We start from the raw sequence: 27036 nt of genomic DNA on the forward strand, positions 1-27036 counted from the left end.
TTGATTTATATATTTTTGTAGTGGTTTTTTATGAACTTGTACTGGATTTCAGACAATATATACATGATGCAGGCGCGCGCAATAGAGGAGGGGATGTCGATGCGCTTATAGTAAATAGTGGTTTTCGAATTCTCAAGCGACATTAAATAGAGGATTAAGTTAGAGAAATAGGGGTTGCAGTGAATAGTGGATTTCAAGCAGTGAATAGTGGATTTCAAATTCATACAGTGAATAGTGGATTTCAAATTCGGGCAGTGAATAGTGGATTGTGTTAATTTACAGTGGATTACGATAGTCTTTCAGTGGATTTTACGTTAATTTTTTTTAGATAGTGAATGTTCATAATATTTGATGTGTAGCGGGTTTTATTTTTTGGTAAACCTGCTGGAAAAAAAAAATTCACTAAATTTCGAAATATTTATAGTGAAATTCGATAAGTGTGTAGTGGATTTCAATTTAATAAAGTGAAAAAAAAATCAATAAAAAATATTAATTAAAAGAATAAACAGGAAAAAAATATTAAAAAAATAATATTTACAAAAAAATATTTAAAAAAAATTAATACTTAAAAAAATAATATTTAAAAAAACGAAAAATTAAAAATATTAAACAAATAAAAAAATCGAACAAACTAAAAATAATAAATAAATCAATAACTATTTTTTTTAAGTAGAAATAAAAAAAATAAAAAAAAGAAGAAGAAAAAAAAAAAGAATCTGAGCGTTTGCAACTTTGCATATTTTCAGACTTTTTTAAATTAATTTTCATATTAATCCATGAATGTAATAGGGGTAAATTGAATATTATGCTAAGTGAGGGATTATCCCTAATAGTGAATTAAAAATGGATTTATTCCTCTATAGAAATTGTATGAGGAGTTATCTCATATAACCCCTTTAATTTAAATTGAAAAGGATTGTTTTAATTGTAAAACCATAATCTTTTTTCATAGAAAATTTGATAGTTTCAGCCGTCGCATTGCTTTTTTTTTTCTTCTTTTGTTTGATTATTTTATTTTGAAAATTTGACCATTTGAGTTGCCATGTGGATTTTAATTATTTTTTTTAATTTTGGAAAATCTGGCTGTTTGAAAATTATTATTTATTTTTTATTTTTATTTAAAAAAATCAGTTAGACCAGTTCTAACTGGTGGTTAGCGGTTACAAAAATAGGGAAACGAAACCGAACCAATTTTTCCAGTTCCATTGCAGTTACAAAATCGTTGACTCCGGTTCGATTCCGGTTGCCGAACCAATGGTCCTGTTTAGTGAGAAGTAGACATTTTGAAAAAAAAATCTCATAGAAAAGAAAACAATAACAAAAAGTGAGAAATTAAAAGCGTTTTTTTTTTCTTAGGGTAAGTTGCACCTACATATCTAAGGTATGTTAAAATAAATTTAATGTCCATGTGGTATTGTTAATTACAGTCACACCCCTGAAACAATTACCGAATCCAAGATTTCATATCATAGGGACCAATATGCACTATATTATTTTCCACGGTACCGTTAATGCTATCATAGACGAAAATTTATAAATAATATGTAAAATAATTAGACTTTAAAAATGTCGAGGGAGCCATGTTACCCCCTAGTTCTATGTTGTCTCTACCACTTCGTGAAACTAATAGTTCGATAGAACCTTAATGGAATAACTCATTCAATGCATTTTTTCATTAGGGATTCTAACAATGTATCAGGGGGTCATTGTAATTACCGGTACCACATGAAACTTAAATTTATTTTAGCATACACCAGGAGTGTAGGTGTAAATTACCCATTTTCTTATTTATTTAGGAAATAGCGCTCAAATAAAATAAAATAAAAATAATAAAAGAAATAAGAAGTGCTTGCTGAAAAATATACAATTTCCTGATGAACTGTTGACTGTGTGTTGACTGCCCATCTCTCCTTTCTTCTATTGAAGAACAAGTTAGAGAGAGAAAACACCTCTCAAGCCAGGGAGGGGAAAGCGTAAATGGCTCCATCCAACACAAAACTCAGGTAAGTACTTCAAATTCATTCCGATTTCCTTTTTTATTTTTATTTCTTTTTCGTAATTGAAATTGGAATATATATATATATATATATATATATATATATATATATATATATATATATATATATATATATATATATAAGCATCGTTTGGGCGGGAAATCAGTTCACATTTATTGCGACTGTTCGTTCAGAAAAAAAAAAACAATAACCGCATTTCACACCACGAAACACGTACAGATCAAAGCGGTGGTCGAAGAAATGGAGGAAGACGACGGCGACGTACGGCACCAAAAGCCCTCGCCGGAGGAAAACATCGTCCGCGTAGCGAAGGAGATGCCTTTTACCTTCGGAAAGTTCACCGTTCGAGAGAGTTGGGACTTTTTCTTCGCCAGTAGAAGCGGCGATGATTTCTGCGAGTGGTACTCCGATTGGCCGCGAATACGGACGTCACTCACAGCGCATCTCTTATTCCCGTCGTGGAAAGTGCCCCCTCCGCCGGAGAATGTGCGTATTTTGGTGCCGGCGTGTGGGAATTCGAAGCTGTCGGAGCATCTCTACGATGATGGATTTACGGATATCACGAACGTCGATTTCTCGAAGGTGCTTATTTCGGCCATGTTAAAGAGGAACATCAGAGAACGGCCGCTCATGAAGTGGCGCGTTATGGACATAACCAATATGACGGTATTTTTTTTTTATTTTTTTTTTTTATTTTTTTGCATATTGAATCTGGTTTTGTTTGATTATAAGAATTCACTTCGGAAATGGATTTCGGTTGATTAGGAATTTCCATAGTTCCCAGCTAACATGTCTAGATAAGGTGGGGATCTTTGAAGTATTTGTTTTAATTAGCAGAATCGAGATTGTGGTCGTGATATTTGGGGAGTTTATGATATTTATGCAGTTGTATCAGCTGGTTTTGTAGTGCGGAATAAGTCGGGACCTTTTTTTTGTAGTAATGTGTTTCCGTAGTGCCTATGTCTAATGAATTGATTTATGTAATTAGCTTGTACTATTCTGCAGTTTCTGTCTTCTAAATCTATATATGTCGCGTTCCATCTCATTCTCTGATGGCATTAGACATGTATAAATGGGAGACTAGGTTGGCAGTGGTTAAGGGGTAACAGGTAAGTCAGGGGATTTTTGGCCTGGCACACGGTTAGTCGGAAAGCAGAATCTTAATTAGTAAAAAACATATTTATTTGAAGTTTAGTTAGTTATGGTCCGTTGTGTACACCGAGACAAATGCATGAATAGCAATCTAACCAAGGAAAAAGTAAGTGCCTATACAAGTGCAAGCAAGGGTTGCCTCTGTGATTGAGTTACGAACAATGTAAATGCGATGGATATTGGCACTATTAAAATGTAGACAGGACCTAACTGATTCACATGCACTTAGTTGCACGAGTGCGGTCAGTGAGTTGAAAAATGTAGTGTTTGGTGTTTTGTTCTATTGGCTAAACTTGTAGTCATCTTGCAGATGTGGCATAGCTGCACACGTATAATTTTCTGCCTTGATTTTTCTTCCTATATGTAATGAATTCGTATTGGATCCAGTTTCCAAGTGGGACCTTTGATGCCATCGTTGACAAGGGAGGATTGGATGTTCTGGTGGAACCTGAGTCTTCCCCCAGATTAGGAACACTATACCTATCTGAGGTTTATGATATACTCTTATTTGATAACGTTACAATGTTTTTTGATCTTGTTACTTTTTATGGTACAACGATTTGTCTTGTTATAACAGGTTAAAAGACTGTTAAAAGCTGGAGGCAAATATATTTTTTTCACCTTGCCAGAATCTGTTGTATTAGGTATCGTTCCTTTGATTAGATTGAATTGGTGAATATCATTACGCAGTATTTCCACGCCTACTGTTTTTATTCTTTTGGCGAATGTAAGGAGAGGAGTTGATCTTTACTTGCTATCTCGTTTTCTGTTCTACTTTTACATTTTTACGCAGTGTTTGGATTTGATGTTCTTTTCAACCATACGAATTTTTCAGGTCTACTTTTTTCAAAGTTTCGGTTTGGGTGGAAAATCAATCTTTACGGCATCGCTCAGACCAAACTGCCGACCATTATGGTGGTTGCTGAGAAAGATACTTCAACTAGTGTCTCCAATATATTATCATCCATGGATGAATATTCTTCTGTACAATGCCAGGTGAGAACACTTTCACATTTTCTTTAAACGAAGGAAACTACTTCAATATCATACGGACAATATTTTTTGGATTATTATCAATTCTGGAATGCAATTTGAATATTGTTTTGGTCTAAAAAATCTGGACTGGACTTACTTCTTGAACATGTTATAGGCACTTGTTAGAGCAGTTGAAAGAGAAAATTTGGTTCGTACAGAATACTCCAATGGCATTGATGTATGGCACTCACTTGAAGACCTGAAGCTAGGTGTGAGAGGAGATATTAAAGTGCTTGAAACTGACCGTATTGTAAGGATTGTTTTTGGTGAACCTGGAGAATCCCGTTTCTTCTATACCGCTGTACTTATTGACACTAATCAAGAATCTGGAACTTTCACCGATGGCTTATGTATATATTTTTTTGAGAAAGTTAGTTCCTTCCTTTTCGGTAATTCTTCACTTGTCATTTTATTTAAAGTTTGAGATTCTGTTACTGTCCAGTTGAGGAAAGTTTGAAGATAGATATACTTAACATGCTTAAGAGGTTTTACGTTACAAGTAGTTCATCAAATATCAACATTCTATTATGAAAAAAGTTCCGCTTGCAAAACCTTTGCTAGAAAAGTATTCCCCCTCGAAGTTAGAGTTACTACGAAATATTCAATTATTACATATCTTAAAGGTTAAAAATTGGTGTAAAATGATCAATCAACATAGGTTTCCGCTTACTATTAGCGTATTATGTTATTGGATTTGTTTTCGCCTTTCTGTCTAACCGTTACGTGATTAATTTTGGATTTCAGACGCGAGCTTCTGAGCGAGTCCTCTCATCGGAATGGCAGCTACGGACGACTGCTAACAACGCAAAGGCTGCTCGAATGTTGATTGTAATTCTTTCAAGCCACTGACAAATTTAATCTACTTTCTTCCAATATCATTTTTCACTCAAGGCACTATACATACTGATTGATTTTACTAGGTTATACTGGATTCAAGCCATGCTCACGTTTGCTTGCATGATGCCATGGTAATATTCAACTTTATTTTTCTATTTGTGAGCTGTAAATTGATGGTTCCTTAAATTTGGGTTTTTTCTTTTTCAGGAAGATATCTATGGTTTTATCAGTGAACTGTCCCCAGGAGGATATGGTGATCAAGTTAGTGTTTCGTAAGTATCTTATCAGCATCTACTTATTCCTCAGTAGGATATATTTTTGGCTGAGAAACTCCGCTCAGATGATGCTTTTAGCTCTTCAATTCACACCAGAATTTTCAGACTATATATGAATTTTTTATTACCACGTCGCCGTTGGCATATATTTTGTTTAGATACTAGATTTCCTCAGTTGGCCAATCGGCCACATCCTTATGTGCAATTTATGGTTAAAATATTATTGACAAGTTTTGTTACTTGAACGGTATAACATCTTTGTCTCGGGTAAAAGAGTTGTCAATTTACCAAGATAGGTAACCTATAGGTGAAATAGTTCTGAGTAAGAAATAGGTAAAGGAGTGCCTTCATTGCAGTTGAGATATCGGACTTGTATTTGGCTGCATCTTAGTTATGATGTTTAAGATATTCGAATGACTCTACATATATTTGCGTCTTGGCTTAACAGAGTTTATCAAATGGGATTTTTGTAGAATTACGCCTGCAGGTGATGGAATGAAGGAGACGAAAATTGTGCACCAGGTTCGTGAACTACTGTTTCTTACTTCATTTTACGAGATGTCTGTAATATAGCTTTAAAATTTGATGTGCTCATTGGTCGTTGTGCAGACTAATATGTTTAGTTCAGACATAAACTGTTGCTATGTGTTTGCTTTTAAGATCTTTCTTTATTTTGGTTCATTTACAGGTTACATCTGCCATGACTGGTCCAATAGTTGTAGACGACGTGATTTACACCCCCGGAGCGGAGGAAGTTGCTTTTAATCTTCAATGCTTACCTAAGGAGTTCAATTTACGCCGCCTTTCTTTTAAAAGAACTGATAGTTTGGTGCATTCTGTAGCTCTTTTATCCACACAAGGACCAAATGAGATTTCAAGTGAAGTTGACACAAAGAATACGCGGAAAACCTCCAAAGCAAAATCGAGAAAGTTTGACTCTCGCTCATCTGATTCTCATCGTGAAGGTCTGACATCTATTTCATTGTTTGTTAAATTTCAATGAAATCAGATATCTTGGCTTGGATTCCAATATTTTCAGATATAATTTTACATGCAATTGGAAACGGAAAATTGTTCAATTGTGTTTTTGAATTTTACTAATAGGATCAGTGCCTGATAGACCTTATGTTCATCATCCCCACTCTATGGAATTCTTGTAGACAAATTTGGTTCAAGTGTTTCTTACTGTCAGTTACAGGCTATATAAATTCTGTGCAAAATTTAGTTATTTTCGATTAATGGGGGCAATAGGTTCTATAGACCTTCAAGAATATGAGGGTTAGGCCATGTTGAATTCGAAATTATAGGTTGAAGTGAGAAACCTTGTGGTACTAGTGTTATTTACGGCTGAGAGATAAAAGTAGGAACAATTGTTCACCTTAATTAACTATATTGTACGGTCTTCTTGATCTTGTATGGGGCAGCATCAAGTGGTGAAACTAAAGTCGATCACAAAGTTTTGGCAAGTTTCTTCCACACTCACTCTATTGCTGGACTAGTGTTGTTTTCTCTTTATTCACAACTACATTGCCAAACTGGTGGATTGGTGAGCCATCTACTTACTCTTTAAAGTCCCTTTTTTTTTTTTTTTTAAAAAAAAGAAAAAAAGAAAAAAATTGAATTATTTCAATTGTGCAAGAGGATAATATTGCAACATGGTTCTATTTTTCATATGACCTATTTTACCTCTAAAAATTGATATTGCATTTAGGTCACGGCTTCAGTTTTCGAAATGATGCTTCGAATAAAAAATCCCCCTCTTTTACAGGTCAAAATAGTGGTCATTGGTCTTGGAGCAGGATTACTTCCTATGTTTATGAGGAACTGCCTACCTTCTCTACATATTGAGGTGAATCGGTTGGGTTCTTCCAATATCAATAGGATAATGAAGTTTTAGATATAGCTAACTGTCTTGTCCTTATTTTATTTTTAAATTTTGCAGGTCGTTGAGATTGATCCCGTGGTTCTGAATATTGCTAGAGATTATTTTGGTTTTAGAGAAGACGAACACTTGAAGGTAATATTCTGCCTTCTGCCATTTCACTAACTAAATAGAGTTTAGAGTTTGGGAAAAAAAAAGTGTGTTTCATTTGGCTTAATGTTGTTAAAAACTTTCGTTCGGTCTCCACTTTTCATTTGTTGTTGTGCTTAGTTATCGCTTTATGCCATGCGCGTAGGACCTCGAGTTTAATAGTAAACAATAAAAAGAAATAACTCTTAACAGAATAAGTTTGCTGTGCCATAGTTTTCAGGCTAGGGAAAACGGAATAATAGTCAATATATTAGTATTTTGTCAAATACTCGTTTCATATTGAACAAGAAGATAACAACTGATTAATTCTACGATGTTCAAACACCAGTTCACCATTTAAATTTGATATCTAAAGATGCTTACAGTCATATTTTAAGTTCCATCTATTCAGGTACATATTGCCGATGCAATGAAGTTTGTCTCCAACAAAGCAACTTTTAAGGCAGGTAAAGTACAACAATATAACCAAGATCACATGCTCAAGAAGAAGTATTAATGCATGCACTTTATGGATTTCATGCAGAAGGAAAAGACTCGTTAAAAATTGACGTACTTATAATTGACGTGGACTCATCAGACACGAGGTAATAATCATTTCAATTTTCATCATGTTTATACTGTTGTTACAAAGTCTTCATTCGTTTCACTTGAAACTCTTATTATGCAGTTCCGGTTTAGTCTGTCCAGACGCAGATTTTGTTGAGGAGACCTTTTTCTTGACTGTAAAAGAGTCGCTTTCTGAGAATGGTATATTCATCTTTAATTTGGTCTCAAGGTTCCCGGGTGTTCGGGGTGCAATACATTCAAGATTGAAAAAGGTACTCTCTCTCTCTCTCTCTCTCTCTCTCTCTCTCTCTCTCTCTCTCTCTCTCTCTCTCTCTCTCAGCATGGCATTCTTTTTTATACATAAATTTTGCAGGTATTTAGAAACCTCTACCACTACTGGAGCGAAATAGATTTCAATGAAGTGATTTATGCCCTCAAGAGTGACGCTCCAGTTGACAAGGATCAGCTTTCGGAAGCTTGTGATTCACTTGCAATATCTTTACAGTATAAAAATCAGCACAGGTTTCGTGAAATCATAAGGGACTCGAAATTGATCGAGCCACTAAGATGATCAAGAAGCCAAGTTTTATTGCTGAAAAATTTCGTCACGTTTTCGGGTTTAAATAATGCAAATACAGCTCTGAGAATCTTGAATTGACAAATTTACTGACCAGTTTAAGTGATCTAACGGTTGGCATATATGCTTTCGATCGTTAGATTTGTGAAAGTAGTACATATTGTTGTTAGCCTTGTATATATATGAGCAGCTTTTATATGATTGTTTCAGGTTCACAATAGATTTGCATTTTTATGCATTTGTTGTCAAAGTGTTACAATTGAAGATTCAATTCATCAACTTGTTTGGAGTTGTCTCTAATTTTTTAATTGAAAATTGAATCTTATGAGAAATTTGAGTTTACATAACTCTTATGGATATTTTACGACATACTGCAATTTTATACGAGATTCAAAATTTATCTTGGTTTTTTATATTAAAAATAAATTTTACCATCTTCTTTGTACTAAAATAAAATAAGTAAAAATAAGAGATGATATATTCACACTCAAATCATCTCATTTTACCGAATTATATGTAATATTATGATTTAATTTTAATTATTTAAAAAAACCACTTGCATTCCCTATTTTACCCCTTTCGTGTTTGTATAATATAATCAAGGCGGCGGCTATTCGGAATCCCACAAATTGCTCAAGGGAAAGCCAAATTTAATTATTTTAATTAAAAGATATTATACCCTTACTATAATTAAAGAAAACCCAAAAGCACCAAAAATACCAAATTCCTTTGTGCAAGACCACACCAACAAAACCCCTCTCTCTCCTTGATAACCACATTACACACATATTCTTTAAAAAAAACTATATCCAACTTCAAAAAATCTCAAAACCCAAAATCCTCAAATCGCACTAAAACTTGCAAAAGAGGATATTATGGAGTCACAGTACATCAATATGGGGGATTTCAGGGACGAAGAACACAATGAGGTATAAAATATTGTACTTTTTTTTAGCCATGAGATCGCTTTTCTCATTTTTACAAAAAAAACCGTGGTCAAAATTTCGACGAGTAAAATGTCGATTTTTTCTCACAAAAATTGATTATCCAGTGTCGAAAAATTGTGGAAAAATTAATAATGTATTTTTCTTACAAAAATCGACATTAGTGTGTCGAATTGTATGTGTTACAAATTTTTAAATAAATTCCCCATGTTTCTTTCATATAATTGTACCTAGCGCGTTAGTGGAGTTAATGTGAGTATGTAACTAGCTTTGGAATATGGAAATGAATTTACCAACTATGACGAGTTGCAACGACAATTTAGTCATATGGGTGCACGAGATTGGTAGGTGACTAGGAATGGTAATAATAGCGAAGTCTTCAAACCCAGGGAACAATAGATGTAGAAGATCGTATGTTACTTGCATGCGAGTGTGTGGGTGAGTATCGTGGCAAATAAGTACTCGGTCAAGATGACAAAGAAAAAGAAAAAAAGGCAAACAAACTCAAGGAAATGTTGGTGTTCGTTTGAGTTGAAGGGCACAAAATTAGGGATGGGTGATGAAGAAGTTGAGTGGATATTAGGAGTCATACGTGGTCCTCACAGTCACTCAGATTTAAAAAAAAAAAATCAATTTTCCCTGAAAAAATAAGGACATTGTGGTGAATGGTGGGAAAGTTCGAAATTTCATTATTAATCCACAAAACGGGTCTACTACGACAACTTAATTAGTAATACATTGAGAGGAAAAATATAAATAAAAAATATAAAAGGCGACACATCGATCATTATGCAACTAGTTTGCAAGAGTTCTTGTTATGGTGTCCCACCCCCCTACATCTGCCACACCTAATAGTACAGGGGACCAATTCGCCCCTACTTGGAATCCTTTTCCTCTTCGGCCTCCCGCGATGAGTTCGATGTTCAGGTGGGCCTATGAATGCAGCTACATCATCTGTCGCCGGCTTCACAAACGGAAATATGGTCGGGGAATAGCATTGGATGAATGTCGATTTATAAAAACAGTGATTGACGTGTTGGTACGCGCCACCCATATAGTGAAAGATTATAACTGCAGCATGCACACACGGTATACCATTTATTTTGCCACATTCTGCAAGAGCATGTTCCCGAGCGAACATCAACAACAACATTCGGGTTAGAAAAAAGCTCCCTCCCACACATAATCGGACGACGTCTTCACCTGCCAAGATCTGCCTTTATCAACCAACAACCTCATCTTTTTATCAAAGGTGTCGCACAATAAAGTTGGCCAATCATACCCCTCACCTAGTCTATGTGACATCTGCGCCATCACCAATATACGAATGCCATCAATTAAATTCATTATCTGAAGTAATCTTCCCATCCTAATTTGTGAATTCCACGATTCACAACCATTTGACGTCATCTGGTCATACCGTTGTCCTACGAAATATGCGTTGGACCACTTATATTTAGGGGCATCTAATAGAAATTTACAACCTTTGGGTCCTCCCGTTGCTCGCAGCATATGCGCAATATTCAAACTATTTGAGAATTGTGTTCCGATAATTCTTAGTAGCACCCCTAAATTTATCTTTGAGATTCAATGTTAAATGTTTATAACAATATCCATGCACACAATCCGGGAACACGTTCTTGACACCTTGAAGAATGGCGTGGTTTCTGTTGGAAACGAAGGCTAGCGTTCCGTCCGTCCCTATTGCAACATTAAAATATTTTTAAAACCAATCCCAGGTGTCGTTAGTCTCTTCACTAACAATTGCGAATGCGATTGGGAATATACCTGCAAGTGAATTACATGAAATGGTAGTATTTTTATGATAATCTTTTTAATAAAGAACGATGACAAAATCAATGAAAATTACCTTCGTCACCATCCTTTCCCACAATACTTAGTAGAATTCTTTCATACTTGCCCTTAAAAAACGTACCATCAATCATAACAACTGGACGGCACAGTTTGAAGCCCACCAAGCAAGAAGCAAATGAAAAAAAACATCGGCGAAAGATAATTTTGACCTCATCAACTTCAAGATGGAAAACACTTCCTAGATTTGCACGCTCCGCTTCTCGAAAATACGCGGTGAGGTACGAATACGAAAGCCCATGATCGCCACAAATCTTGTCCATCCCGCCATCGGTTGATCTCCACGACACATATTATGTTATGTCAAGCCCGTAATTTTCTCTTATCTGTGCTTGAATTTGACGACGAGTAATGGACGGCATCGTTCGGATATAACCATCGATGAGTTCCATGATTACATCTGAACTAACGTGCTTCTTACTAGTAGTGCCGAAAAACATGCCACATCTATGGTTGTTGTTGTACTTACGAATGTATAAGTAATTATTAGACTTGTCTACAGACGTATGTATCCTCTACGGGCATTGCTTTTCATCCTTAAATTGACATTCAACCGCAACCCTGGATGTCTCATTCTTCAAATACACGTAATCAGACCCAATCTCCACCGAAAACATCACAAGCGACTTCCTAAACTCATTAGCACCACCAGCAAATTCTTGGCGTTCATGTTTAATTGATTAAGTTAGCCCATTCCGCATTCAACAATCTCTTGCCGTTACCTAGTGATACGTTTACAATGTTTTGATGTTCGCTAACGAAGGCAGCCTTATCGTATTCGACCAATGTTACGATCGGCTGCACATGTTGCGTTTGGATACGATCAACTGGAATGGCATCCACAATTTCCTGTTTCTTTACGGTTACCTCGACACGACCAACACCAATCTCACGCATGATGAACAACATTGAGGTCAAATCATCGTCGTTCGCAAGGATGCAGTCGTCATACACGTCGAACTTATAAGACAACGTGAAGTTACGTCCATTGATCGCGTCCCACTTTGACCAATCATACTTTATCAGCGAATAAAAACCCATGCGATCAGACCATCGCTTTATTGCAACAATCCCTCAAAATCTCAACACAAGGGTCACATTGAAATTCATGTAACTGCACAAATAATAACAGAGTAAGGGATTGAAAAAATAAAAAAAATTCATGTTATTAACAAGGGAAAAAAACAGATTACCGCGGATGTGTTGATGGGAAATTACAGTATAAATCTGACATGTACGAAAATAATACTTAAAACAGACATGTAACTTCGAAAACCGGCATGATGGGAAAACCACTCTATAATTTGAAAAATCAATCTACTGGTTGCTAACAACAACATAACAATGAAGGAAAAAAAACATGTGCACCCATATTAATATTATTTAGAACAGTGATCAAACCACGACTAGTATGAACTTACACATATCGCGTAAAGCCACGAAAACCCCTCTGTATTTTCTTTAGCCGCCTTTCCTGCTCATGCAATCAGATCACAAATTATTAGTGTAAAAATACTCATTACGTTGAAATGGTTCTCTATAATCAAGGGACAGGATCATGGGATTATTTGAGAAGGTGATGTTAAGACATAAACGGAAAATATATTACATATTTTTTTTTCAATCCTAAAATATACAGTTAGGGGTATAATTGTGATAATTTATTACATTTTATTAATAAATGCTGAATTGAATTTTATCTTAAAAAATTGAAAAAAAAAATTAGACTCATTGTAATTACACTTGTGTGATGGTGATTTTTGCCAATTTAAATACAAAATTCCGTGCTTCGTACTCTAAACTTTAAAACCTTACTATTATGTGCTTCTTTACACGGAATTCTTCAATTCATTTCTTGCTCAATAGCACGAAATGCGCATGTTTCGGAAATTATTTGAAAGAGTTGTGATTTATACTGTATTACAAATAAAATAAAGTCGCATCGTCGTAAATCAGTAAAAAGAGCACTATGAATAACATTTCAGTTCTTTATATTATATTGGAATTTGAATTTGTTAAATTGGTTTTTGAAAACAACTCACTATTATTAATTTCTATGGTGATTAAAATAAAAAAATAAAAAAAAATATTATTAGTTTACTGAAGTTGAAATTATACTAAAATTACGAACAGTAAACAGTTGCGGTGGTCATCTTTCTCCAATTATTCCAAATTGCCGCGTGAAACTTTTTTTTCATTCGCTCTCTTTCATTTCAAATCGCAAAACTAAAACCCCTCTGAAAACACAGTAACCGCATTTCACACCGAAAACACGCAGCAACGAATCGCCATTGATAAATGGGGAGAAAGAAGAAGCAACGGCAGAAACAATCGCAGGAAAACAGCAGCACCGCCGCGGAAAATCAACCAGATTCGTCCAAGTCCGTCGGAGACTGCACGAGCGGAGAGAATTGGGACGAATTTCTCAACGAAATTGGCAGCGATGATTCCTCCGAGTCGTATGCCGAGTGGCCCCAACTCGAGAGCTTACTCACGGAGCAGCTCTCATCGTCGTCGTTGTTACCGCCGGAAACCGCCGGAGAGGCGCCTCCGGCCGTACAGGCGGCGGGGATGGCGATTTTGGTGCCGAAATGTGGGAAATCTGAGCTGTCTGAGCATTTGTATGATGCTGGGTTTACGAATATAACGAACCTGGATTTCTCAAAGGTGGCGATTGCTCACATGTTGAGGAGGAACCTGAGCGAACGGCCGATGATGAAGTGGCGTGTTATGGATATTACCAGAATTCAGGTAATTTCTGGTTTTTCTTCTTCATCTAAAACAATGCAAAAAATCACTTCATTAATTGATGATATGTTATGTATTCTCATTGTTTTCCTATTGTTGTTTTTTGGGATGTTTGAGACCTAGTTTCAAAATGCTATAATAGTTTTAACTTATATGTGTTACCTTGAGATGGTTTGTATACGGGGGTTGAGTTAGACGAATAGGTTGACTAGAACGTTGACTTGCTGAGTTTGTGGAAATGTTGGTGCAGAAAAATATAATTTGAATTACAGTTGTACTGGATTGGAATCCAGTAAATAGGGCAACTTAAAAGCTAGTAATGATAGATTTTTTTCGATCTTCTTATTTTGTTATCATATATGCAAACACTGAGAACTTTGGAGGAAAGTAAGCAAACTCCTTGAATGTCTTTTCCCCCTTTGATTGGGCCGAATTGGCATTTTCTCTGCACGAGCACAAAACGAAAATTTGTATAAAATTGTTAACGTGGAATTAGTGCTTACATAACTGACTGCACATCCAAGTTTCTGGTATTTGAAGAATCCTGTTTGTATCTTTAGCTTTCAACAGGTTGTTCTCTAATTCTCCTATCTTTTACCGATGTTTTCGCATATTTTAATGAATAAAATCTATTATTTTGATAGATGATTTAGTTATGGTTCCTTGGTTAAAATAAATCCCCCAGTTTCTGTGGTTTCTATGGTTGATTACCAATCACCAACGCTACTGATGGATAGTTGTACATACAGAAAATGTAGGACTTTATTCAATTAAATTACAGTCAGTTATGTTAGCTATTTTTTGCTAAATTTGCATACTGTCTTTTAATATTTATTTCGTCAAATTTGCAATATAAGTCGTTATGCTTCTGATTGGCATATATTTTCATTCACGTTATTTTGAAGTACTTGAATACTTGCATCTAGCTGGGTATTCATGATATTGTTTCATCAATGCCAAATTATCATTTCTTTTTTTTTTTTGTTTCCGTTCAGTTCGAAGATAAGACCATCGATGCCATCATCGACAACGGAGGATTGGATGCGTTAATGGTGCCTGAGCTTGGCTCTGGATTAGGGAGACGGTATTTGTCTGAGGTGTATTATTCGAACGTGAAACCGACTTGCATCTTGTTTTTTTGAGTCGTCCAAAAGCTTGACTTATCTTGTTCTTTTTTTTTTGCATGACCAGGTAAAAAGGCTTTTAAAAGCTGGCGGAAAATATATTTGTCTCACCATAGCAGAATCCCGTGTGTCAGGTATTGTTCCTCGTATTCAAATGTTGTAATTAAAGATATGTTCTGTGCAGTTCTGAGCTGTGATTATCCTTTTCCATCATATGCCTTTTTCTCAGATATACTTTTCTCCATGTTCCGATTTGGATGGAAAATGAGTCTTCATACCATTTCTGAGGAACTGCAGACCTTTATGGTGGTCATTGAGAAAGATATTTGTGCTTCTGTTCATGAGATATCAGTCATGGATGAATACTCTGTTGAATCTCATGGTAATCAGGTAAAAGCACTTTCAGCTTTCTGTTCTTTTACGCTCCATTTCCCTTTCAAGGAATGAAATAAGTTGAAATAGTTTTTGACGAAACAGTATTTTATACTCACAGTTTCTTCTCCATACATTCAGTATACATGCTAATCAGATGCTTTAGGCTGAATGCTTTTGATGCTTTTTGCTAGTTCAGTTCAACATATTGTTTACTGTTATATCTGTGAAAAGAGATTTAATCTTTTCAACGTATTTTAGGTTTGTGAACTCTACAATGCACTTGAAAGAGAAAGAAAGTTTCGGTCAGAGTACTGCAGTGGCTGTGATGTATTGTATTCACTTAAAGATCTGAAGCTTGGGGCGAAAGGAAACCTTAAAGAGCTTGAAGAAGGTCGTAGGATAAATCTTATTTTAGGTGAACCGGAAGGATCCCAGTTTTATAAGGGTGTACTTATTGATGCTCAGCAAAATTCAGACCCTTTCTTATATCACATTGCTGTATTACCCGTTCCACATGTAAGTTCCAAATGGCTCTTTATTTTACTTATATTCTGTGGTGCCACTCGGTTCAGTAATGTTTGAAATTAGACATCTTTGAACTTCTTTGTTTGTTATAAACTACTTTTTTTGGGTAGAATCTCATCCAGTCATTTAATTTATCATTCAGCTGTTTTCAAAAGGATAATATTGGTTATGTTTTTTTTTTACCATTGTACTTATGCCAACTATAGCAGCTACAACTAGCATGCACCGTTTTCTGCACTGTTTTTCATTTATTTATTACGTTTATCATTTCCTTGTTTTTTCAGTGATTTCGATTGTCCAATTTCAAAGTATTTGATATACCTTGAAACTTTAGTTTTCTTGTTCCCTATTAGTAGTTTGAAGGTGTCCCTTAAACTCTTTTTAAAAAGTTTGCGTTATTTAAACTAATTTGAATGCCAGTTGTGGTGTGACTAAATTTTTAATATCAGATACGAGTTGATGACTGGATCTTCTCATCAGAAGAAGGACAAAAGAACCTTATCGCAAACTCGAAGGCGTCTAGATTACTGATCGTAAGATGTTTCCTGGACGGATAAACTTAATTTAATTTCTTCCTGTATCTTGTCTTTTTGTATCTCACCTTTTAATTATCAAAATTTTGCATTGTTTTAGATTTTACTAGATTCTAGCAATTCTTGTGTTCCTAAGGAGCTTATCCAGGTAATATCCAACTGTATTTTCAATAGCTATAAGTTTCTGGCTTGCATTACATTTGATGACTTATTATCCTTATTTCAGAAATATCTCACTCCTTTAGTCAGGCAATTGGCTCCAAGAGAATGTGATGATAGCGATACATTTCCGTAAGTGCTCATCAGCAGCTATATATCCACTAATATGATATCCAATATTAGATTTCACCATCAATTCGCCTTGGCAAGTTTATAAATATTTGAAAACCATAGTTTGTTCTGGATAGAGGCCTTGATGCCTTGCATGTGATTTTAGTTTTAGTCAATAACATGTGTTGTGATATTGGTATCATGTGAGTGTTTAACACTTGAAAAGTGATATATCGACATTTGACGTGTTTTTTTTCTTTTTGTAGCTTACAAGTTTGCATCAGTTAGAACCATTTTTATTTTGTATCTGTCATCTTTTTTAGATGTAGTTACAGTCTTAAATGTGCAAGTTCTCCTACTAAAATGGTATAATAATTTGGTTCGGGTATGGTACCTAGAATACTGTCTATGTGAACCAGTTCTCAGTTTAACTTTCGTCATATTTTGACAATCAATACACCGAGCAAGTTCATACAAATTTGAAGACCATAGCATGTGTTTTGGGATTGCTATTATGATAGCATCTTTGAGAAAACCATGTGATTACATTTTCTGTAAGAGGATCAAAGAACTGTATGATACATGCAATTTTTGCCATTTTGTTGGGGGAACAAACAAATAAGCATTTGAAACAAAGGAGAGTGGAAGATGGAGAAGCATTTAATAGATGGCATTTCTGTACATTGAGTGGAATTATGTTAGGTGCTTAAGATTCAACAAATTTTAAAGCAGATAGGGCTGGTTGATTGGCTTCTTGGTTTCAGAACTTTATCTTTTTTTCACATGTAGAGGGTATGATAAATGGATCTTTTTGCAGGTTTATGCACATAAATGACGGAACTTATCAGCGAGAAGTTGTACATCAGGTTGCATAGTTACTATGTCTTGTAATATTCTTATTTTACAAGATCTCTAATCGTTGTTCTTGTCCCTTCATGTTTAGAATACCTAACTTCTGTAGTCTGGTTCTTTTGAGTACCCTAATTACAAATTTAATATGCTCATAATGGTAAACACCGGTACTATTCTTATTTGATAGAAATTATAATCCAGGCATTTGACCTGGGAAGGAAGATAATAATACATTTGACTTGAGACCTTGACTGATCCCTTCTTGTTCTATGATATCGTCTATGCGGCTCTAAGTTCACATCTCTTTTGTTCATTTTCGATGTTTCTTTGGTTTGGTTAATCCAGGTTACATCTGCCTTGGCGGGTACAATTGTTGTAGATGAAGCGATCTATCTTGACCTTGATCAATATGATGAAGATCTTGATTTGGTATCTGACTATAGAGATCTGATATTCCGCCGCCTTACTTTTGAAAGATCCGCGAATATGGTGCAATCAGAAGCTCTTTTAGCAGGTCAAATAGAGGGGAAAAAAGTGAAGAAAGGAAAGCAGAGATCTTATTGTCGCCCATCTAGGTCTTACGGTGAGGGCCCGCTTTGTGCTCTTCTCTCACTCATTCCTCTTTAAATAATGAAAATCTTAGTCGAAAATTAGGCATGTGTTGTTCACTTAGAAAGCAATTTTTTAAAGTTCCTGGTTGGTTGTATCTTAAATTGGAGGCATTTTAGTGGCTGAGATTGGACATATATCTAGGCGTTTTAGTAAAACCGGTTCTAGTGAAGCTTCTTTTCGTACTAACAATATGAAACTAAGTAGCAGTGCAGATTGTTAGTGAAGTTCAATCTGTTTAAAGTTCGTCAGAATCTCTAAACCCCAAATGTTTAATAGGATTCATCCACATCAGGTTCATGTTTCAAAGGGAGTTTATTTTGATAATGCTCCAGCTCAAGTAATTTGGTATGTGTTTTCTCTTTTAGATACTAGGCAAAGAATTGTCTGTTGGTGCATTTGTCAGGTTTCTGTAGTGAGAATGATAAGAACTATGGATTATTCGCAGAGAAGTTTCCTTGAGATGCAAATAGACGAATAGCCGCAACTTCTAGTGCAGTCCTCACTGTCTTATTTTAACGTTTGCAGTATAAGTAAGAGTCACAATGGTATTCAGCTCTGTTTATCGTCCTTCTTGTCTTTGTTATGAAGGGAAAGTTGATCACAACTATTTGGTACGTCCGTACCACAATGTGATTATTTCTGGATTGATGTTAATTTCTCTACATCTGAAAGGATCTAGCTCCACTGAGTGCATGGTGAGCCATCTACTTTCTCCTGAAAGCATAATGAATCTTGATTTCTGCTTCCCCCCCATCCCCGCCAAACAAAAAAGCACAGGAATAAAACTAAAACAGTACTATGACCAATATTAACAATAACAGTAATGGTGTTATATAGAATTCGTAATTGCATATCAATATCTTCTTGCTAAAGTGGAACTCTTTTTGATTATATGAGTTTTATGCAAGAGAGCAAGGATATCAAAGGCTTGCAGTTGATGTCTAAATTTTGAGTTCTAAAGTTAAAATCATATTATCACTAGTTATTATATAATTATTATAAGCTCTCATACTGAAGGTGCCTTTTTACCCTTTCCCAGTTCGAAACAGTGGTTATCGGTATTGGAGCGGGATTGCTTCCTATGTTTATGAAAAATTGGATGCCTAATCTAAACATTGAGGTATAATGAAATTCTGAACCACTTAATTTGTACCATTTTTATTCTGCTACTATATGTCCTCATGCAAGTTCTTGATTTCTTCACAGGTTGTCGAGCTAGATCAGGTGGTTTTGGATGTTGCTAAAGAACATTTTGGTTTTAAAGAAGATGAGAAATTACGGGTAAATACTGTATTAACTCCTGGGTTTTTGTTTTTACTAACTAGATGCAAATCGAAGGCCTATACGGTTTTCATCGTAACGAGATTTCTCCATTACGTTTTCTTGAGAAAGGTTTTTAGATTAAGATAAATATTTGTAGGTGTAAAATGTGAGAATGTGTTTTGTTTAGTATCTTCACTGGATTTCTTCTGCAAAATGTGATCAAATTTAAATATGGGGCATGAGGAAATGGGGAGGAAATGTTTCAACAATCTATACAGTTTGATCACAAAGAGTATTTATGCTCAATTGCATTAATCTCTTTTTTTTTAGGACTAGGATGTAATATTTTGTCTATGCCTTGTTACATTCTAATACTATTATGTAATTATAATTTTTATCACTGCATTTGTTTATTTATTTAGTTGCTATTATAGTTGTCATTTTGTTTGTTGGTTGTGGGGTGAGGGGGGTGCATTCTCATCATACGAGTTCAATGTTGAAGAAACAATTGGTTAACTTTTTTACGCTGTAAAAATACACGTGTCATGGTTCTGAAATCTTAAAAGAAGCTAATATTCTTTCCCTGTTGCCTTTATTTCTTATCTTTCCTCTTCAGGTACGTATAACTGATGGAATACAGTTTGTGAGGGATAAAGCAGATTCTGGGGCAGGTAGCAAAAAGTTTAAGTCGATTGAACGAACAAAGAATGATATGCTCAACTACGAGTTACTGAAGGTTTGCACTGTACTGTGGTTCATGCAGAAGGAGAATCCTCTTCCAAACTAGACATACTCATAGTTGATAAGGACGCGCCAAACTTAAGGCAATTATGCAGTGGCTTTTAATATCATCTTTATTAATCTGATCTGTCGAGTTTTCATTTGTTTCATCTTGTTACTTTTCTTGTGCCAGTTCTGCTTTGATCTGCCCTGCAGCAGATTTTGTTGAGGAATCTTTTCTTCAGAACGCAAAAAACTCCCTTTCCGAGGAAGGTTTATTCATCATTAGGTTGGCCTCGAGGTCCCCAGCTGCGACAACTGCAGTATATTCGACTTTAAGGAAGGTGAGAAGGCCACAAATTAAAAGGAAGATGATTCGAAAATCATTTCATGTATAAGCCTTTTTTTTTTGGGTGGCAGGTATTTGGTAAAAGCCTCCTCTACCTCAAGCTTGACGATGATGTCAATGAAGTAATATTTGCCCTGAAGAACGAATCTCCGATCACGGAGGAGGATCTTTCTAAAGCTTGTGATGAACTTGAAAGATCATTAGAGGTGGTCACACGCAAGTGGGGCAAAAGAGTCATAAAGGCCTCAAAATTGATTCAACCACTAAGATGATGAAGAGAAAACATGTTTTTTTTCTTTTGCTGTAAAGTTTTGAGAAATATTACGCAATTCTCGATTCGTCTTGGGATATTAGGTTACATATAAGAAAATATATATTCAAATTGCAGCTTTACATAAAGGCGAGGAAGCAACCAGCTGTTTCACATTTCCATATCTTCATTTCGTCTGAATTAGCACAGGCCAGAATGCGGTGCATCGCCTACTCAAACGATCTAGTATTGTTTAGTTGAACTATCCGATTAGCAGCTTGTGTACATTTCTCTATATGGTTGCGACCGGTTTATTCATTGCATTATTCATATAAGATAAATTTGCGTATTTGGCTTCAAAATGACAAAAGCACTCATGGTACAGCTATTCCCTTTAATTTCGACTTTTGATTATCTATAATCTGTTGTCATTTTAAATATTTTGCCCAACTGAAAAATATTTTTTGTTTTTTTGAGGAAAAAACCAATGCATATATTAGGCTAATAAAAATCCCTATCTAGAGGAAATTGCAGCATCAAAATTTACCTTCATTGTACCCGCTGACGGAACATTGGTAAGGTGTTGATTCGCTTTAGGTGAGATGGCCAACAACTGTGCTTGTTGGAACGAAGTCTGGAAAGAAGAGCACCAGCCCACAAGTTCCTTCAATTTCATCCCTTCCTCGCCATGTAACATTCTCAATCCGCTTCGATATGATTTTGTGATAGCATGATTTCACCGGAAATCTGCCCGTATTTGTATGGGCCAAATAATTTTGTCCGTCGCCAAAAAACCGCCAACAGGAACCGCTAGGGTTCTATACACATCGATAGGCCAAAAAAGTCGAATTAATCACACTCAAATTCCATGAATTACTTGATTAATAAATAAGATCTGAAACCGTATGCAGAAATGCCGAAGAAAAAGAGCGTGTGGTAAGAATTCTAAAATTACAATCATCCATTAGCCATAGGCCCCCCAAATCAAGGTGTGGCCATGCGATGCTTCGCCAAGTTGCCGTTTCGCGGTCGTGATCCCGGAACGGCAGACCAAAGATCTCAATGAGGGAAGTACGAGCTTTGATAATTCTAGACAGAAGAAGCTCCGGTTGTGTTAATATTCTCGACCCTTGTTTGGCTAAAAGAGCTAAGTTAAAACATTTGAGATCATAAAAACCCGTACCCCCTAACTCTTTGGCAAAAAACACATTTTTTTTCCGGGCCACCCAAAGCATTGGCCGATCCGTACCATTTTCCACCAAAACCGTTGAATTGCCGACTCAACCTCTCGAATAAGTCCTTGTGGGAGAAAAAAAACTCATAATGTTGGAAGGAATTGCTTGAAGTACCGCTTTAATTAAAACCTCTTTTCTAGAGACAACTGTTTTTCTCCCCATCCTTTGATTCTAGCCCATGTACCATCTCTGAGGAATCTGAAAATATCCTTTCTTCATTTTCCCATTGATGCCGCCGGCATTCCCAAGTATTTCCCATTCACACAGCTTTTCCCGACAAAGTAGGCTACTTAATCGACATAGCCACTCGATCTTGGAAATCTCATCTTATTGATGAGATCTTTTGGCCGGTAAACAAGGAAAGAATCATGGTTGTTCCCGTCGAAAGCCTACTTGCAAAAGACAAACCCATTTTTGACATTTGTCAAAAACGGGTCAATTTACGGCAAGAACATGCTATCAAGCTCTAGTTTCACAACAGTCAAGAGAGCAGCGCACTCGTGACGAAAAGAGAAGGATCAGTGGTGAGTCAAATTCTTTGTGGAAATTTATATGAAACCTAAAAGTGCCCCCGATAATTAGGGTTTTCATATGGCGAGCATGCTTGGACATTCTTCCGACCAATGCGGAATTGTTTCGTCAGAAAATTGGTTCTTCACCTTATTGCACGGTCTGTACAAATAAAGGTGAATCTATTATGCATGTTATCTGCAAGTGTCGGGGAATGGAGGATGTGTGGAGATCCACCCGTTTGATTTACATATCGTTGGAAATTTTCCCTCCGCTCGAATTCCTTCAAAAATCAAACCGGAAGGCTGAATTTCTGCTGGCAGTTGTGATTAGTTGGAAGGCGTGGGAACGACATAACCTAATTTTGCACGGAGAAGAAAAGGCTAGCGTCCATGAGGTAACTCGGCGCCAACATCAATCATCTTGGTTGAATCCACCCGAAGGAATTGTGACGATCAATATTGACGCGGCTTTCCCTACAAGTAAAGCTTTTTACTTAATTGCGATGGTGGTTGTTGTGTTTCCACTCGAAGAATCTTACTAAATAGATGATCTCAGAAACACACAAAAATGTTAGAACTGAGATTACAAACATAGATAAACAAAAGTAAATAGAAAATGAAAGATCAAAGATACTAGTGAACAAATTACAGCTCACCCTTCCAAACCGATTCACACCAGAGATCCACTAAGGTCTCAACCTTTTTACACACCATTGAGATTGCACCAACAGAGAACATATCTCTTACCCTCCACTCTAGCCAACCCAGATCAGAGGCAAGACCAAGAAAACGAGGCACTCAACAACTCACCACTCACCACAGATCCAACTCACAGAAGAGTGGGACAAGGCATGACAAACTAGGGTTTTTCTCTAGGTCTTACCTTCTGCCACTCCACTCCCCGCATTAAATAGGAGCTCCAGCCAAAGGTAACCGTCGAAGGGACCCCCACTGGGGCAAGCACGGCCAAGGACGACGGCGTTTGACCCATGGCTGCTGGAGCAAAATGAGTAAAGAGCAGAAGGGAACAAAGAGGGAAAACATAGACTGCCTAGGGCACAAAACGGGCAATAGAGTACAAGGGAGAGGGAGAGTCAGACAAGATCAATAGCCAGGATCACAAGGCTTAATCCTAGGGCTAGGATTAAGTCTTCCGGCACATTCCAACAAATGGGCTTATCCGCTGATAGGCCTTTCTCAATACTGGTGTGTGTAGGTAGAAAAGGAGAATTTGGGCTACAGGCCCAAAATACATTGGGGCACAATCTCAATAAATTTTGTCGAGGTGCAAACAATGTTCCACATTGGTTTAATATGGGAAAGTTCACTCCTTTATAAGCAAGGGATAACAACTCCATTGGTATGAGGTCTTTTGGGAAAACACAAGAGCAAAACCAGTTGGGCTCGGCCCAATCTTGACAATATCATACCAATGTGGAGTTTGTGCTATTCCGGCAGGACCCAATAGTGGTATAGAGCTATGGCCCAAAACTAACCATGTGGTGGAAATTGTCGGAATCTGTGCGAAATTCCCGAATCATCGGTGCCGAACAAAAATGGTGAGCCTCGGTGCGCAAATGGCAGACGACTTGACGAGCTCCAAGTGGGAGGCTTGGTGTTCCATTGTTTGAGGCTCAGCATGCTTTGTCGGGACCCAACACTGGTTAGGGACTTTGTAGGTAGGTTTTTATGATGGACTGTTGTTAAGTTTCTTGGACGATTTATGATGGACTGTTGTTAAGTTTCTTGGACGACTGCTTGGAGATGACTAAATCATTTAATTCATTTAATCGCCTTGCTCACGCTTTAGCTTACTTTACGAATTTTGTAAGTTCAGAAGGTTCTTGTGTGAATCCTGTTTTGGCATTGATTGTTTAATAAAAAGGGGTGGCTGGAACTATTACTAAAAATTTCTTATTTCAATACCACCAAGTTTAATACCATATTTTAGAGAAGTTTTTACATCTTTTTTTCTTAGATTAATACCACAAATAATTTTTTAATAGCAAAGTACTAAAATATCCTCATCAAACAAAATACAATTTACAGAATAAACTATTTTTTTTCTCACTTCAACACAAAAAATTAAAAAACTCTCTTCTTCTTCCCCAAACTCAAACCCAAACCCAAACCCAAACCCTCTCTTCTTCTCCCGGAAGCCCAAACTCAACCCTCTCTTCTTCTTCATCCTCAACTTCTTACAAACCCTCCAAAAAATCTCAAAATTCAAAAAAATTAAAACATAACAAAACTTATAAAATGGAGTCACAAGACAATAAAATGGTGGTTTACATGGAAGGAGAATCCATTAATGTATGCATTTATGTCTTTTTTGAGCTTCAAAATCGAATTTTTAGGTTTCTTTTTTTTTTTTTTTTTTTGAAATTCACCTACAATTTTCATCACATACAGATTAAATTTTTGGTCAATTTTCGACACCAACTTGTCGAAAATTATATTAAAAAAAACAATTTTGACACATACATGTCAAAAATTTGAGAAATTTCGACATGGATGTGCCGAATTTGTTCTTTTTAATACAATTTTCGATAAGTTGGTGTCAAAAAATGACCAAAAATTCGACCTGTATGTGTCGAAAATCTATGTCGGGCAGAAAAAATCTTCAAAATTGACTTTTAAGCTCAAAAAAGACATGGATACATACCTTAATGGGTTCTCCTTGCTCGTAAACTACCATTTTATTGTCATTTGACTCCATTTTGCAAGTTGTGTAAGGTTTTTGATTTCTTTAGTTTTGAGATTTTTTAGGAGGGTTTGTTGGTAGGAAGAAGAAGAAATAAGAATAAATAAACAAAAAATCGAATTAAGAAAAAAAAGAAAAGAAAAAAATATCAAGTAATTGGTTATAGGTAGGGAATAGTAGGAGGGTAAATTTGGAATAAAAAAATAACTAGATCTACTACTAATAAGAAAAATGTGGGTGGATCCACTCTCATTAAAAAAATACTAGAGGAGATTCTCTCTGATAGTCCTTTTTTATCAAGGTAGAGGGATATTAATAATAAATTTTACATTCACCCTTACATTTGTTTATTAAATATATTTAAAGAATATAAAGTTATGCATGTGAGATATATTTAAAAAAAAGTTATTGATAATAATTACTTAAAGTAAAGTATTTTAGTAAAATTTCATTGATCGATTCGGCAAAAATAAATTCTTGATGTCGTAATTCTTTCAACATATTGGATTCACAAATTGATTGTATCGTAAAAAAATGTATTAATTAAAATCACACTAAATAAAAAAAAAATATGATAGAGTCATGTTGAATATAATTTCTCATAAGAATCATTTGAAAATTCTAAATGAATCATGGAATCAAATTGTAACCTGTAAGAGTTTTATAACAATGTTTCATTCAATTTAAATCACACATGCAATTATAATATTGATCTCAAATGTACGTTTAACTAAACACATGTAAAACAATGTCCTTTTCTAGTATATATTATATAAGAGATAAAGTTTTAAAAGTGAAGGCAATTGAGTCCTCCCTAGCCCTTGGGTGGCCTCGCCCTGCTAGTGGCAATATTTATGGGATTAAACTCCAGATCCTTAAGCACACATGAATACATGTTATGCCTCCGAACCATAATCGAGAACAAGTATGTTGTTGCCAGAAGCTCATATTTCTTTTATAAAATCTCCCATTTTTTTCCAAAACAACTAGAAGATAGTATTTCATCATAAATAAATTGGGTACACATGTTAAAAAACGCATCCAAAAGTTTTCGCAACTCAATCATAGATGATGAAACTATCAAAGCACTTACTCTGACTATTGAATAGATTGAAGTGGGATTAAAATTGAAGAATCTCATTTATCTGAGGATATTCAAGTAACCATAAATCTAAAATAAAATTTAAGAATATGAGTTCAATTATTATATAATTTTTAACTTGTAAGGACTTCTTGTAAATTGTCCATTTCCACATGAGAACAAATTGAACATGCAAACACTACTCGATATCCTATCCGGTCCAATTTCGAAGCGCCTAAGGTCTTGGACGTCGATGATTAGGTTCGAACTTATGACACGTAGATTATCGAAAGTCCAAATCCAGAAAAATTAATTAATTAATTAATTAATGGGATATCCCATTCCTAATAGGGGAAACTACAGATAAATCCCTAATCCAAAACTCAAAACACAGATCAGTCCCTAGGTAGTTTCCTTAAGCAATTCAGTCCCTATTCACGCGTCTGACATGCAGATCAGTCCCTAATGTGAATTTTATATATTTTATTATATTCTCTCTCTTCTTTTTCACTCTCACCCTTTTCTCTCTCCTCATTTTCTCTCTCTTCATTTTCTCTCTCTTCATCTTCTTTTTCTTTCTTCTCTTTCTTCATTT

General features: G+C 35.7%; 2 protein-coding genes across 3 annotated transcripts; both read left to right on the forward strand.

Moving 5' to 3' along the window:
• Positions 1-1873: 1873 nt before the first annotated feature.
• LOC105949244 (uncharacterized) lies at positions 1874-8804 on the forward strand. 2 transcript variants are annotated; one of them, XM_088822646.1, is made up of 18 exons: positions 1874-2003; positions 2238-2684; positions 3558-3659; positions 3748-3814; positions 4006-4166; positions 4321-4575; positions 4950-5033; positions 5126-5173; positions 5250-5314; positions 5791-5839; positions 6006-6282; positions 6742-6863; positions 7086-7166; positions 7260-7334; positions 7741-7795; positions 7873-7933; positions 8017-8167; positions 8269-8804. In XM_088822646.1, the coding sequence occupies exons 2-18, from the start codon at positions 2259-2261 to the stop codon at positions 8464-8466; spliced, it is 2277 nt and encodes a 758-aa protein (XP_088678772.1). In that variant the 5' UTR covers positions 1874-2003; positions 2238-2258; the 3' UTR covers positions 8467-8804. The 2 variants fall into 2 exon arrangements, with proteins under 2 accessions (XP_088678772.1, XP_088678773.1); XM_088822647.1 differs by lacking the exon at positions 1874-2003 and having other exon boundaries at positions 2146-2684.
• A 4603-nt stretch (positions 8805-13407) lies between these two features.
• LOC105949248 (uncharacterized) lies at positions 13408-21271 on the forward strand. Its single transcript, XM_088822648.1, has 17 exons — positions 13408-14039; positions 15032-15133; positions 15228-15294; positions 15390-15550; positions 15794-16051; positions 16510-16593; positions 16694-16741; positions 16820-16884; positions 17681-17729; positions 18061-18298; positions 18916-19022; positions 19367-19447; positions 19534-19608; positions 20207-20261; positions 20354-20414; positions 20504-20654; positions 20731-21271. The coding sequence occupies exons 1-17, from the start codon at positions 13587-13589 to the stop codon at positions 20929-20931; spliced, it is 2256 nt and encodes a 751-aa protein (XP_088678774.1). The 5' UTR covers positions 13408-13586; the 3' UTR covers positions 20932-21271.
• Positions 21272-27036: the final 5765 nt, after the last annotated feature.

This window comes from Erythranthe guttata, chromosome 9 (genome assembly GCF_056151865.1).
Source record: "Erythranthe guttata isolate IM_541 chromosome 9, IM_541, whole genome shotgun sequence".
In the NCBI taxonomy this organism is placed as follows: Eukaryota; Viridiplantae; Streptophyta; class Magnoliopsida; order Lamiales; family Phrymaceae; genus Erythranthe; species Erythranthe guttata.